The sequence below is a fragment of the Colias eurytheme genome, chromosome 12 (genome assembly GCF_061535395.1).
Source record: "Colias eurytheme isolate Ceu_HAF_F1 chromosome 12, ilColEury1 Martin Lab GWU primary, whole genome shotgun sequence".
Taxonomy (NCBI): Eukaryota; Metazoa; Arthropoda; class Insecta; order Lepidoptera; family Pieridae; genus Colias; species Colias eurytheme.
The window spans coordinates 7,232,192-7,248,777 of record NC_142991.1 but is presented as its reverse complement, the minus strand read 5'-3'; the positions used below and the strand labels follow the sequence as shown (position 1 = coordinate 7,248,777).

Below are 16,586 nucleotides of genomic sequence, written 5' to 3'. Positions count from 1 at the left end.
TAACTAAAAAATTATAACGGTGTCAAAATAACACTAAATTTTTTTTTTCTTGTATATATATATTTTTTTTCTCTTTATTCAAATTTACGTCTATATTTTTCTCTTTCTGTATATTATACATATATTTATCTATCTTTTATTTCTTTATTATACTTAAATATAATTTACAAATATTGCTCTATTAAATGACACAGATTGCAGTGACTCCTACCATACTTTATCCAGCTCAAATAACAGCTTCAATGATAGTTTCCATAGCACAGAGTATTTACCACTCGACAAAACGCTTGCTTCCACTTTTTCCAATGTTCCTAACAACCTTAATCTTATCCATATAAATGCGCAAAGTATTCCGGCCCACTTCAACGATTTGCTTGCATCTTTTTCCAATGCTCCCATCCATGCCCTTCTTATTTCTGAAACATGGCTCAAACCCTGCCTTTCTTCCGTTACCTATTCCCTTCCTGGTTTTAATTTGATACGTAATGACCGCACCGGCCGTGGAGGGGGTGGAGTTGCTATTTACTTACGCAACGACATACCGTTTTCTATCGTCAGCATTCTCCTCAGCCACCGCCAGATGATGCGGCCGAGTATATCCTATTAGAATTAAATATTTCGAATAAAAAAATCCTTTTAGGTGTTTTCTATGTTCCCTCTCTCCTTGTCAATTATTTCCATAACTTTGAAACTATCCTTGAAAACCTACGACCTCTTTATGAACACGTACTGATTATGGGTGATTTCAATACTTGTCTCTTGAAAAATGATGCCCGTAGTCATAAACTTTCCTCTGTTGTTTCCTCTTGTGATTTAAACATACTTCCTCTTAATCCTACCCACTCTGCTCCTGGCTGTAATCCTTCTTTCCTAGATTTAATTATTGTTTCTTCCACTAGCCATGTTTCGAAACACGGGCAATGTTCCGCCGACGCCTTTTCCTTTCATGACCTAATCTTCCTGTCATACCTCCTACGTCCTCCTAAAAAGAAGCACAAGGTTCTGCTGCAGCGTAATTTTCGTGATATGAACTTAGAACGTCTATGTGAAGATGCACAAAAAATAGATTGGTCTCCCGTTTTCTCTGCCGACACAGTGACAACTAAAGTTGATGTCTTCAACACTATTATTGTAAAAGTGTACGACGTCCATGCACCCATTAGAGCTATTAGAATGAAACATGCTCCGGCTCCTTGGCTTACTGATGAGCTGAAATCGCTAGTTCACAAGAAGAATTTGGCTAAATCAAGGTTCAAGCAGAACAACTCAGACTTCAACCGGGAGAAATATAAAGTTCTTCGTAATCGCTGCAATACGATGTGTAGAGATGCGCAACGACGCCACTTCCATAAATCTGTTGAGAACGGCAACACAAGTAGTACCTGGAAATTTCTTAAATCCCTTGGAGTTGGCAAATCTAATACTAATATTCCTCTCAATACCAACCTAAACCAATTAAATAAACACTTTACTTCTTCGGTTGCTCCTTTAGATAGCAATACTAAGTTTGATACTATTAACTTTCTTTCATCTTTGCCGACCCCTAGTTTTCCTCCGTTCAATTTCACATCGTTCACTGACAGTGATATTAAAAAGAACATATTGTCCATTGCTTCGAATGCTCTGGGCTGTGATGGCATTGGCCGTACTATGATCCTACCTATCCTTGACATAGTCACTCCTATCATATCACATATCCTCAATTTCTCTATTTCAACCGCTAGCTTCCCCGATAGTTGGAAGGACGCTCATGTAGTTCCTCTCCCGAAAAAGATTAACCCTTCCAGCTTTTCCGATTATCGTCCCATTTCAATCCTGCCCTTCCTTTCAAAAATCCTCGAGAAACTAGTACAGCAACAGCTGTGCCTTTTTCTAACGAAAAACTCCTTATTAGATCCTTTACAATCCGGTTTCAGAGCCGGTCATAGTACGGTCACTGCGCTTGTCAAGGTTACAGATGATATTCGTCTGGCAATGGATAATAAACAGCTAACAATTCTTACTCTTATAGACTTTTCCAATGCTTTCAACACCGTTGATTTCGATATATTGTTGGCATTGCTGAGTTCTCTTAATATATCTCCTGCAGTGATCGACTGGTTTCGTAGCTATCTACATGGTCGCCGGCAGTGTATTCGTGTTGATAATAATTTTTCAACTTGGTGCGATATCACTGCTGGTGTACCTCAAGGCGGCGTGTTGTCACCACTCCTTTTTAGCGTATTTATTAATTCAATAACTTGTAAATTATCTTCTCTCTACCATCTATATGCAGACGATTTACAAATTTACACCCATGCAAGTCTTGAGCATCTTGAACAAGCTGTTGAGTGTATCAATAATGATCTGCGTGCTATTGTGACATGGGCTCATCAGTATGGACTCAAAATTAACCCAACGAAAACGCAAGTAATAGTAATAGGCAGTCCTCACTTCATATCTAGGGTTTCTTTTGAAGACCTGCCTGCAATTACTATCGATGGTGTTGATGTTGACTACAGTCCAACGGTTAAAAATCTCGGCATATGGTTTGACCAAACTCTATCGTGGACAGAACACGTACAACAGGTAAGCCGTAAGATCTTTGGGGTTGGTTCGATGTTAAGACGACTGCGCAATTTTCTACCAAAACCCACGAAAATTTTGCTCGCGCAGTCTTTGCTTCTTTCTATCCTTGACTACGCTGATGCAAGCTATTTAGACCTTACTGAGGAGCACCTTAACAAATTGGAACGTCTTCAAAATTTTGCAATTAGATTTATCTTTGGTTTACGTAAATTCGACCATATCTCCGATTTCCGCTCACAGCTCAGATGGCTTCCTATCCGTCTTCGCCGGAATATGCATATCCTTTCCTTATTATACTCCATCCTTTTTGATCCTAGAACTCCTTCCTACTTGAAAAAAAGATTTGTGTTTATGGGGTCTTCTCATGAACTCAATCTCCGTTCCTCCGACAATCTTACGCTTTGTATGCCTGTTCACACTTCCAAATTCTACGATTGCTCTTTTACCGTACAAGCCGTAAGATTGTGGAACTCTCTCCCAACAACGATCAGGCAAGCCCAATCTTTATATAGTTTTAAAACTCTTGTTAAGAACTACTATCTATCTCTCTAATGCTGTTTGTCTATGTTCTTTGCTGATTTAGTTATCTATTTATGTAAATTTATTTTCCTCTCTTCTAATATTTGTATTCCTATACTGCTCATTTCTCATTTGTTTTTGTATAATATTATTTGATTCTTAAGTATATTATGTAATCTATGTATAATTACAGTTTCTTGTATAATGTACGTATTTATGCACTATCTACCTTTTTACTGATTTATTTTTCCTATACCCCAAGGTTGCCTGGAAGAAATCGCTTTTAAGCGATAAGGCCGCCAAATTGTACATTTATTTTAAGTTAAATATCGTTTTTTGTAAATTTTGTTTTTGTGTGCATTGTACAATAAAGTGTTTTCTATTCTATTCTATTCTAAATTTGACGATATAAGTTTTCTGCACGCAGTTTTTTCCTCAGTAACGATTTAAAATAATGGGAGGCAGTTCGGAGAACTGTATAACCAATTTTATACTACGGTAAAACCAATTGCGGAATTTATATTAATTCCTATAAGATAAGAATATCATCAATTTGATTTACATCTGACGTGGGCTACTCAAAAGTCCATCGTCTAAATTAGTCCGTAAATCCCAGGCGCTAAATGGGAAATCTCTACAAATTATAATGCCATTAGCTTATTAAACGCTTGTACGCCTGCCTTATAAACGTAGCATAAAATCTGCCTACATTGTATCTACGAGTATATAAACATAGTAATCAGTGGAATTCACTGGCCCAAGTACTTAACAATACATTCCTCGAAGGATCAAGATAATTTGCTCATATGTTTTTATTACAAGGCAAATACCGTTTAATGCTCTTATCATATTATTAAGATGTCACGGTCGTATCATTATTGACATTTTCACGGTAATGAAACGGAGGTGAAGTGAATGTCGTCACATGTCAAAATTTACCAAAACTTTACGATTTTTCCTCGGTCGTTTATATCCAATCGATAACGTACAAAATCCGCTAAATTGTTAATAAGGTCGGTCAAATATCGATTCAGGAAGTTATTTAAACTTAAGTTCAACACTTAATTAATTTTCAGTTTGAGTTCAAGTGGACTTTTGTAAATTTATTACCTACTATAATGTTAATAATTTTTAATTCTTAAGATGTAATACAATATTTGGTTAATTTGTTAACACTTCTATAATAATTTACGATAGGTATAAGTTTTATTACAATTTCATGTAAATAGACTGTTTGTTTATTAAAATCGACAATAAAATTATAACAATCCATACTAATATTATAAATGCGAAAGTAACTCTGTCTGTCTGTCTGTTACTCAATCACGCCTAAACTACTGAACCAATTTTCGTGAAATTTGGTATAGAGATATTTTGATTCCCGAGAAAGGACATAGGATAGGTTTTATCCCGGAAATCCTACGGGAACGGGTTTTTCTCTGAAAACGCGGGCGAAGCTGCGGGCGGAAAGCTAGTATACTTTATACGTAGGAGTATTAGAATATATTGTTGGGTATATATTGTGACGATTTTATGTGATATTCGTGTTAATAATAATATTATATTAATAGTTTTATTACCAACGTTACAGTCACTAGTGTCTAGTGTAGTACAACAACTAATTTTATATTATGTGCGTGTCAAACAAAATATAATAGGAAATTAAATTAATGATTCAAGAAACGAAAAAACAACACAAAATTACCGATTATTTGTACGATAACATTGAATTGCGCGTAATTAGTTATTTTAATTGTTTTGACTAACTATTCTCATAAATTTAAAATTTCAGTACTTATTTTGGATTTAAACTATGAAGAAGATGCATAAATAAAATCACACATGAAATAAACAATTTACACTGAACACTAATAAAAGCTATCTTGAGTTAAACGAGTAACTGGCTATTGCTGTTATCCCTTCTATTCTATAACTGTACTCTAGTCCTGTATTCTATTTAAAGCGAACAACCAGGCTTAGAGGAATTCCGGTTAGATTGTCAATGACAATTTCAGAGTATTCATACAGTCAATTAAACAAAATCGCATTGGATTCTTATCATTGCTGAATGAGCCTAACCAGATTGGGTTACGTAACAACATTGCTTAAACTTTATTTGGTAATGTTCTAGCAAATAGCAATTGCAAATATCTACTCAGCTATTCGTTAACGGTATGTAAACTTTTTGAGAACCACTACGAATAATTAAGGACCATTATAATGTTTGGTAACTTGATATCTACGCTTTTATTAGAAGGTCTTGTTTATTTTGAATATATTACGTTTTATTACTGTGTTTATTTATTGGTTAAGTATCTTCGTTATTCATTGAATGGTGGATTTACAATTTATTACTAGAATCCAGTTGTAGGTATCCTATTTCTTGATAGTTATAGCATAATATAGATACCCAATTCTGACGAACCCCCAATATCTTTTCGCCTATTTATAGGTTAAATATCTAAAGGCCTATTCAATATTACATGTAAATTGCGATAGATACCCTTGTACCTATCGTAATTTACATGGTTTGCCCTTGCAAACCATACGTCTTACACCATTCTCCATAACATACTAAGATAACACACACACACACAGCGGAAAATCGTGAAACGTCAGTATAACAGAATTACATGAAAATGTGAAACTTTCAGCCTTGTTGCTAATAACGAAGTGAATTTCGACACGGCTCATAAATTAATAACTAAAAAGTAGTGTAAGGGTAAAATACATATAAATATAATAATAAACAAGGTTAATTTGTACATAGTCGACAAAAATTCAGATGAATGATTCATTGAAAATTTGAAGCGCAAACCGCACTTATGTTATGTTATAAACATTTCATGTAATTTTAACAGAACATTATTTTAAGAACCAATAATTTATAAACAAAATTAATGAAAAGTTACAGCAGTTAGAAGATTCAATCGAAGTTTAAAGATTACCTACGTAAATATGTAGAGTTTTTGAAATAAAATCACGAATGAAATTAATTCGCGGAAGCCACAGTTCGCGGAACCATCTTTAGGAAACACTACTCTAATATGAACTACAGAATACATAATATTATGTATATCTAAATGTAGTAATTATATCGAGATCAATTAGGAAGAAAACCTGTTAAATTATAATTAATTATTCAGCATAAATAAGTAAAGCCTACGAAAAGGAAATAGTTTAATTGCTGGCTTATTATTTCCTTATACTCAAAGATTGTATCTTTTAATTTATTTCGCGGAATTGAGAAATTCGAATATGTAGTAGAATATCGTATATCTATAACATTTTAGTTCTATATTGTTTTTAATTGAAATATGTATAACATTAACATATACTAAATGAATTTAAACATTATATTAAATGAATGATTGGTTTTTATATTTTTATATTGTTAGCTGATGTTTATGAAATACTAGCTGTGCCTCGCGGTTTTACCCGCATTGCTCCGCTCCTGTTGGCCTTAGCGTGATGATTGCCTTCAGCCTTATAATATTACTATAGATTAATTATTTATAGGAAGCAGTACAGTTTTTTGTTTATAGTTCACAGAGCTCAGAGCTACCGTCTATTTTCATCGACATTATTAAATATTCCTAATAAATAATATTTAAAACAATACTCAAAATTGGCCATTACGTAAAACATAATTTAAAAAATCTATTACATCACCCATACTGTTTCGAAGAGACACACCTGACTAATCTTTTGCAATCATATTAGATTTTTCTGAAATCACTTTAATTTTGCATACCTACAAATTAAAGTTTCTCGAAGATTTTATGATTCAAGCAACCCTTTTCTTTACGGAATTGTGCACATCAACTTTTTTATCGACAATAAAATTATGTACATTTAGTTGGTATGTAAATAAATACCACCGCTTTGAAAAGCATTTTTTACTGAGAAGAGTCAGGAAAACTCTGAACCTAATTGCTCTTTTTAACGAATAAACGACACATTGCCAGATTACCGTAACAAATTAGGTATGTACCTACCTTAAGTTTTTATTTGCAACTTGGTAAAAATTATTATTATTATAGCCAGCTATTTTAAGAACCATTGTTGTTGTTATCTTTCAGCAAAATGCCAATTGTTTATTTATAAACATTAACAAGTAAAACAAAAACGCTACGTTATTCTTATTTCAGGTTTTATACGAGGAAGTTTATCCTGTTCTTATAAAATATTTTAACTTTTGTAATCTAAATTCGCTTTTATATTTACATTTATTAGCATATATAAGTATGAGATCGATAGAACTGAGATGTAAACAATGAAATCTCTGATTTTCCTGATAAATTATAGTAACAAAGGCTATTAGGACACACTTTCGCCTATTATTTTAAAGTAAATGTATATTTTATGGCATAATATCTATAAAGTACCCATAAAGTCCATTAGCTACAGGGACATAATATGCCCATTAAGTCATTGACCTGAAACTTGATACTTAGGCATCGTATATTCTTCAGATATACGTATATTGTGAAAAACAATAGAACATATTCTGTCCCACCCATTAAGATAGGTAGATTTACACACATTTCTGAACAAACAATTAGTGCTAATGAATCACTGACCTTTATATTTTAAAGATAAAGATAGGTAATCGATTTAATAGTTTTTCATAAATGATATACCTAGATAATATTTTGACATTTACAAAATCTTATAATGGAATGAAAACTTTGCGAATTTTCGGGCGGAGAGCTAATAATAAAATAATACTTGTATACCCACCTACAATCAGAAAATTACGATTACCATAAAATATTTAACGAGGGACACGAGGCATAAAAAATTTGTATAATAATTAAATCATTTTAAGACATGCTCAATCAAGTAGTTGAAACTGGTTAAAATAAAGGAACAACTACTTTCAAACCATGTATAAAACTAATTTGCACACTCGCTTGATAAAATTAAAAAAAAAATGCTTTAGTTATCTATAATGTCTTGGTTAAGACGCCAAAGAAACCGGACTAAAGGGCCCATGTTAATCCATTAGTCGTTATAATTTGTAGACGAAAATATATTGATCTCCATGTGACATTTTACACGCGTATCGTGAAAGTATATTAATTAGCTTACAAAGTAGATATCAACACGTGCTAAATAAACTTTCAAACATTTATATTCCTTGCCAGATAATATCTCTCTTCCACGTGTAAATTAAGATCGAGGAAAATACTTCGAAGCAGCCATTCATTTCTAAATTTTAAATTCACAATTACAAAATTATCAAGGTCGAATATTTTGAATTCGGATGCAAATAATGATGAAATTCATTTGTATAACTAATATCTCTTAAGTCTTAATATAGCATGATTAAATGTAATATTTTCAGTATTAATCTTAGCTTGTACAATGTACATGTTGTATGAATAACATATTTTTTCTATTCCATCACGCTAGATATATTTTATTATATCGATTTTTAAATGCAAAACCTTTAAATGGTTTAGCTCCTACATAAAATAACCTTTTCTTCCATAACAAAAGGCATACAGTAAACTGTAAAACGTTATACATACGTAATAAGTTGTAAGAATATTGTTTTATAGTTTAGAAACGATTGATAAAGCATTAACTGCAAGATAATCTCAGCAGATGAACGGGGCCTTGACCGCTACGTAAGAGGCAATGAACTTTCTATGCGGCTGCGCATGTACCATTGCCACAGTAAAAAGAGAGAAGTAGGCCAACTCCCGGCGTTTAAGAGAACACGGTACCAATCTAAACTCCCGAGGCTTATTACATTGATATTTTAAATAATTGTATATACAAACACCGACCGCTCACAGCAATGGCGCGGCGCGGCCCGCACGGGACCAGTGTACCTGAGTGGGAACCGAGCGGTGTTGTGTGCGTGCGTACGTACATGAACGGGGTGCGTGGTCAAGAGCTCTGGGTACATACAAACGGCGCGATGTACCTTTGTTCGAAGATAACATACTTCTCTCTTTTTACTATGCCTTCTACATCGCCTAGCGACGCTAAAGGAGATGTCCAAAAAATGACCCAGAATCGACAGGAATGAAATGTGTACCAATGGATTGATAATTAAATATAATATAATGTTGCAAAAGCAGTAATCCTGAAATCGTTATAGTATAGGAGCTAGGAGCAAAATAAAATAAGTAAGAAATTCGTTTAAAAAATAAAAAAATAAGTTTACGTCATGTTGTAGCTTAATATGACGTTATAATAATGTTGTATCACTTCTGTTATACATGATAATTATCATCAACACATTTTAAAAGCAACAGCAACATAATAACATCATGTTCAATCACAACATAAGTGACTAAAGATTCCGTTATTAGTAGTTTTTATTTTGGTTCAAGATACTACAATTGCTATAGTACTGTGTGTATTATTGGTGCCTAATTCTGTGGCTAAGGATTGGAAATAAAAAATAATAATAGGTATAGTATAGGAGTTAAAAGACAATAGAACTGAATAAAAAATCATTTGAAAAATATTATGATGTGGATAAGATTATCGTTGTTATTATAATTTTAATTTTTAATTGATTAATTGCTTTTGCTTGTACATTCATGTCAAATGTGTAACACAATTTGTTGTAGATTCGAATGTAGTTGTTATTATAGATGGGTAGATTATAATATCATTAAAACTTAATAAAATTAGACCTAATTATAAAAATAAATGAATAACAACGATATTCTAATACACAACATAACGAGTTTTTATTATTTTCAAACGATTTTTCACTTTGTTTTTGGCTCTTAGCTCCTATACTATACAGATTTTTTTTCAATCTTTAGCCATAGAATTACCGATAATACATAATATACCTAGTACTATAACAATCGTAGTATCTATAAACTAAAAGAACAAAACTACAAAATCGAGTTTTTGTTATGTTGTGCTTTAACGTTTTTGTTTCGTTTCTTGTAAAATATGATATTTATTATGTGTAACACAAGTGATAAAACATTATAACATCGTCATATTAAGCCACAACATAACGGAAACTTATGTATATTATGTTTTTTAAGGAATTTCTTAGTTATTTTATTTTGCTTCTAGCTCCTATACTATAACGATTTCAGAGTTGCCCCCTTGGTAATATTATATTATACTTCAATATCAATCCATTGGTACACATTTCATTCCTGTCGATTCTGGGTTTTTGGTTCATACATTTTTGGACATGTCCTTTCTGCTCTAATGCACTAGCCGATCGCGCATGCGTCGATCATTCGTTTACAATGCAATTGACACTTGGCCTACGTTGGGTAAATCGCAGATGGTCAAATAAAATCACTTGTTTGACACGTTGTGTTTCAATGAATGTTTTCAGAGTCTATGTGTCATCATTTATAGATCGTTACAATTAGTTGCAGATGTTGTTGTAAATCACTAGGAAAATAAAATGTGTTACAACATATAAACAAGTTGTATTATTTTGCGCTATTTATAACATACATAGTTGAAGACCCTTTGGAGTTTGGGATAACTTGGTTATTCGCAAACCACATTGTTCAAGTCCTTCCTGCTAATATTATAATATAAATGCGAAAGTTTGTGAGTATGTATGCAGTTTGTTTCTCTTTCACAGGATTAACACATAGGATAGGTTTTATCCCGGAAATTCCGCGGGAACGGGAACTATGCGGGTTTTTCTTTGAAAACGCGGGCGAAGCCGTGGGTGGAAAGCTAGTACTTAGTGTTATAAAGATATTTATCTAAACGTTTTTTCGAACTCGTCCTGTCGATAACCCAATTTAAAGTGTCGAAATTGTATTAAAAGTGTGCAATCGTATCTTTATTATTGCAATAAAATGCAGCTGTCTTCGAAAATTATCATTCTCTGATGTGATACATGAAATGGTTTGTAATGAAATAATAATAACATTCTTCAGTATTGTGAATTGTTTTATAAATATCGTAACTAGTCATTTGTTTGTATTATCGATTAATACCAAAGCATTAACTGAGTATAATATATTTAATGTCTTATATCTACATTATGTTTACAAAAACAATTTTGGAGACGTAAATGTATGAGGTTAAGAGCAATGAAAATTATTTTACTTTCACATTTATTTTTCGTAGCGGTGTCTCAATAATTATGACAGCATTTTGAATTGTTTATTTCATTATATAAACCAATTTTAATAAAAAACATGAAAAGGTCTATATCTAATCATTATAATATTTATTTTACTTACCGTTATTGGAATAAGTTGCAATGTTATACGGTTGTAAATTGGCATGTACCTATGTAATGTTTTTATCAAAACATTATTATTGAAAAGCTTACTTATACAAATATACTTATTATCGTATATCAATTATTTCTGTAATTTATACCAATCTTGGAAATGGTTTATTTACCATAATTTTTATCACTTAGTTATTTATTTATATTACAATTTACAACTTACATATACAGCTGTCACTAATGATAAGACGTAAAACGTGACAATTTTCATAAAATATTTTTGTTTGTTTTTATTACACATGTGTATGATTTATTGATGAGAATGTATTATTGTTTTTATCCTCAATGGTTCAAAATAAACGTATTGTCAACTATATTTCCGTGAATTGATAACACGAGTCACGTGTTGAGCACAAATACGCAAATATACAGAAAAATATAGGTCAACGAATAACGTTATCTCGGTAACTTGACATTGACTTAAATATTTTGACAAATTATTTGATTGTAATGGAAAATATTCAATGGAAAATTAGTTTTATGGTCGCATTATTTAAGAATATATCGTCTACTAGCTGTGCCCCGCGGTTATACCAGCAGTGCTTCGCTCCTTTAGTATTTGCGTGGTGATATAAGCCTTCCTCAAAAATGAACTATCTAACACAGAAAGTATTTTTCAAATCGTACCATTAGTCCCTGAGATTAGCGCGTTCAAACAAACAAACTCTTCAGCTTTATTAGTAGAAGATAAAAAGGGTAAACGAATAAGTTGTATATGAACTATTATGAACAAAGTTATTTAATTCACATGTTTTTCTTTTAAAACTATAAAAATTTTATTAAAATGTCCTTAATTATTTGCCTGTGACGTTTATATTTTTACCATTCTCACGATAAAGAAATAAAATAATATTTAATAGGTTATATATAATTAAAATTAATATTTTTCCATGCACTTTTGCGTTAAATTTTAAAAATAAAATATGTATTTAGTATGATTTTAATTGTAATTAATTATCTTATTTTTCAAAATACATATTATTCGTTAAATAAGTGACCTTGGGTAGCTGTTGCTCATTTAGCCTCCAAGTTACCCTCTATATGTGTGCTAAATTTCATTGTATTCAGTGTATTCGGTTCAGTGGTATTTGCGTGAAAGAGTAACAAACACACACACATCCTCACAAACTTTCGCATTTATAATGTTAGTAGGAGGATAAAATTGCAAAATAGTGATACCTAAGCGGTAATTTAAATTGCGAAGTATTTTAGACAACTGATTTAGATCCTAGGTTATTTTTATTTTTTCAATGCTGTCTATTCCTTTATTTGGTATGAAATTATGAATACTTGTCGTTAGTTAAATTCTCTTTTAATTCAAGATGTTCGTTAAAAAGTATTAATTAGTACTGTTACAGCAGGTAGAGCATGAAAAATCGACCAATGACCCACATAGAAATTTGTAGAGTGCATTGTGTCTTACAAAATATTTAAATATGTAGTAGGTAATGCACAATATATTTATTTATTTATTTTACTGATAAGGTTACAATATTCACATCCGTAATAATTTCTTTTTTGTCACAAAATTAAACATTCTACATACCTAATCATAAATTAAAGTTTACCTACATGATAGGTAATCATAGAAATTTTCGGCTGATTTCTTCGCCTGATATCAAAATGTAATCAGAAGTAATCAATCAATCAATCAAATAAAAGTAAAAAAGAATAACACTTTCTCATTACGCAGCTGCAGCGAAAACAGAATAAGCACATTTCTGATAAAAAGTGAGCATCAAAACACATCCCCATAATTAATCATTCTTGAATGCTTACATTCATTTATTTTTAAGTAGATGTTTTAACAAAAAGTAATGGAAAATTAAATAAGTGTTTACAAAATCGAAAATCTACATCCGTGTTTTGAATTGCCAATTAAAACTTGTTTTTACGAAACTTCGATTGCTCTTGAGTTTGCCATTGCAAATATACCTATTGTTGTATGAAAAATAATAAAAATGCTGATTCATATTCCTTAGACTTAGAGGATTGAAATTACATTAAGAAAAAATGTCTGATACTTTATCATTACGAAGGTATAAATTAGATAAGGACGGATTTAGAAGGAAAACTATTTACAAGAAACATCATCCTGAAGAAGTCGACGTAAACGCGGTAAAATAAACGATACATAAATAAATTAATACATTACGTGCAATAAAACCTTCTTGCATGCAATAAACCAGTCCTACGCAGGACGGTTACAAACGAAAAAAAAAAGAAACTACATGAAGTAAACTAGTTCAGCGCACCTGGTGCGTTCATGACCTTATAGAAATTGTTTTTGTAAAAATAGTGCACGTGAGTATGTATTCTTTTAATATATTCAGCACGCATTTAATACGGACAATGCTATGATAATTTATTTGTAGCACTTCGATCCAATTAAAATATAATGACCCTCTAACGTACCTACACGTATTATTGTACATCGATAATGAAACATAAGAAATTTAAGAATACTGTCATCGTAGCTACGTACAAATAAATAAATATATTTAAAATTTCGGACATTTAGAAACAGAATCGTCAAAAAGATACACGAAATACGTTGAAATGTGTTCTATACACGAAGTATATTGACCGTGAAGTCATAGAGAATCGACCTTTCAATAGATACTTTTCAGAATCATGTAAAACTTCTGCTTATCATTATTTATGACTAACATATTATTAATACTAATTAAAACAACATTAATTACAAAAAGAAAGACTTAAAAAGTTTGTCAACTTGAAGATTTTTCCTTCTTTTTTATATCTGGGACAATAAATAAATAAGGAATATGTAAATAGAATAATTTACTAAAACAGTTCGCTTTGAAATAACGCACAAATCATACTCATTGAATAAAAATAATCAATTTGAAATCACAACAGGCACGTAAGTACAATCGCATAAAATCAATGTTGCATAATTCTAGGAAAAATTCCATTGGAACAATACAATATAAGCTCTTCTAAATGCAAATAATATGTAATTTTAATTTATTACTAATATTATAAAGAGGAAAGGTTTGTAATTATGTATGTATATGCTATACATATATGTATGGTTATCACGCTTAAACTGCTGGACCGATTTCAAAAATTCTTTCAGCATTAGAGAGCTGCGTCTTCACTGAGCAACATAGCATTTTCAAAAAAAGATCCTTACCAAAAATGCAATAATGTAACCCAAGGTGTAAAGAAATGAAGTACGAGGATGGTACTTATGAAAAAATACGTAAATATGTAGGTACCCCGGGCGAAGCCGGGGCGGACCGCTAGTGTCTTATAAGTATAAAACCTATAATTCACTTAAACAGTAAACTATAATTCATTTATGTATCTGCAATTGATGAGAACACCTTAATACCTTATAAATAACTAGCTTTCTGCCCTCGACTTCGCCCGCTTTGTCTAAAACCTAATAAATTATAATTATACTATAACCTTCTTCGAGAACCTGCACTCTATCTATTAAAAAAACCGCATCAAAATCCGTTGCGTAGTTTTAAAGATTTAAGCATACGTCATAAGGACATAGAGGGACAGAAGAAGCGATTTTGTTTTATACTATGTAGTTATAAGTAATTTAAACTTGACCTAAAGTCTTCTTTACTTAACCTAATTATCATATTACAAACTATAATCAGTAAATCGTCGATACAACAACAATAAAAATATATCAAAGTAGTACAATGATTTATTTTTCTTTTCAAATAATACTTAATTAGTGCAAATTGAGATTAGTCAAATAATCATAAAAATTTCTGTAAGAAGTAATTGGTTTAATTTCCAACAAAAGATATCTGATAGCACTCATGTGCGTTACTATATTTTTGTTGTGTTTTATTTAAAAAATATATAAGTAGTGCTATGTATGCAAATTTAAAAAAAAACAATTATTATATTCCAAAGATAGTTCAAACAGTAAACTTCATCCAGTATGCATTGCATTGCTCTATCATATTATATTTATTTAATTTTGCCGATATACTTGCATAAACATATACCTAAACCTACCTGATATAGTAGATACTATATGTACATATATTTCGTACCTATCGCAACATTGTAGTAAACAAATTATTGAATAAAAAAAGAGAGTTTTGAAATTTATAGATAATTTTTCAATTGATCGATTTTACTCGCTGGTAATGTAATATTTAAAATTAATTTAGATTTTTTATTTTATATTATAATTGTAGTTAGTTAGTTACTTTGTAGTTTGTAAGTAAATTTCTTTTAAATTTAAATAAATTATAAGTAATATAGTCTGAAGTCACCTTTGGAATATTTATTAATTATGTTAATTAATATGCATTATTCTGTTACAAACAGAACGTTCAAAAGATCAGCAAATTAATCGATTTAACTGCTCTTCAAACAAATTATTTTTAAATTTTACAAATTAGTTTATTTTTAAACTAAGGGACTGACATTGTAGTTATTAATTAACGAATTCACATAATAATATATGAATTCGCTAAATAATTGCCAATTGCCAAAAGTACCTATTATAAATAACCTTTTTTTTATTAATTAGTAATTACCAATTTTTATAACATATTATAAAACAAAGTCATCAACTGCGTCTGTCTGTTCACGATAAACTCAAAAACTACTGCAGCGATTTATTCCATTTTCACCAACAGATAGCGCGGTTTTAGAAGAAGGTTTTAGTTTACATTCTCATAACGTAATTTATATTTTTTTTTGAAAACGTGACTGAATTTAGGTTTATAGTAAAATTATGAAAAAAAATATATTCTTACCTTTATTTTCACTGACAATTTCACAAAAATTCAATAAGTACGCAAAGTACAAAAATGTGTCAACAAATCGTAACGAAAACGTAGCACAATATTGCACTTGTTCAATATGTATTATTTATTACAATATCATATTTTTCAACTGCACGACGAAAAAAGCGATATCATTCGACTATGTTATTAAAATTCGAATGTTTACGCACAGCCAGCGCCGATTCGCGCGCAGTGGCACACTGAAGCGAATTCAGAATGTGCTGGGAGAGCTCGCCCCGGCCAAGAACTGAACCCTGTCAGCTGTCGACTGTCGGCTGTCGGCTGTCAGGCCTACGCAGTACGCACCCGCCGTGCGCGCGTCGCCGCGTCTGTACACGCATGCGCTCTATCGAAATGCATTGTTTCAATTCTTGGTTTGAATAATAAACGCATGACGTATACAAGAATCACAACATTGGAATCACTGTGGGAATCACTAATGTGAATCCATC

The 16,586-nt window shown here is 31.4% G+C and overlaps 2 protein-coding genes across 2 annotated transcripts in view; one reads left to right on the top strand and one right to left on the bottom strand.

Annotated features, from left to right (window-relative positions):
- LOC149904147 (ATP-binding cassette sub-family G member 1) overlaps positions 1-16,408 on the bottom strand; it is a 69,617-nt gene extending 53,209 nt beyond the window's left edge. The window contains exon 1 of the mRNA XM_090107820.1: positions 16,105-16,408. The gene's annotated coding sequence lies outside the window, so the exon portion shown is untranslated. The remainder of the gene's footprint in view (positions 1-16,104) is intronic.
- LOC149904146 (uncharacterized) lies at positions 736-16,579 on the top strand. Its single transcript, XM_090108212.1, has 2 exons — positions 736-2,568; positions 16,307-16,579. The coding sequence occupies exons 1-2, from the start codon at positions 736-738 to the stop codon at positions 16,577-16,579; spliced, it is 2,106 nt and encodes a 701-aa protein (XP_089964338.1).
- The last annotated feature ends 7 nt before the right edge of the window (positions 16,580-16,586 follow it).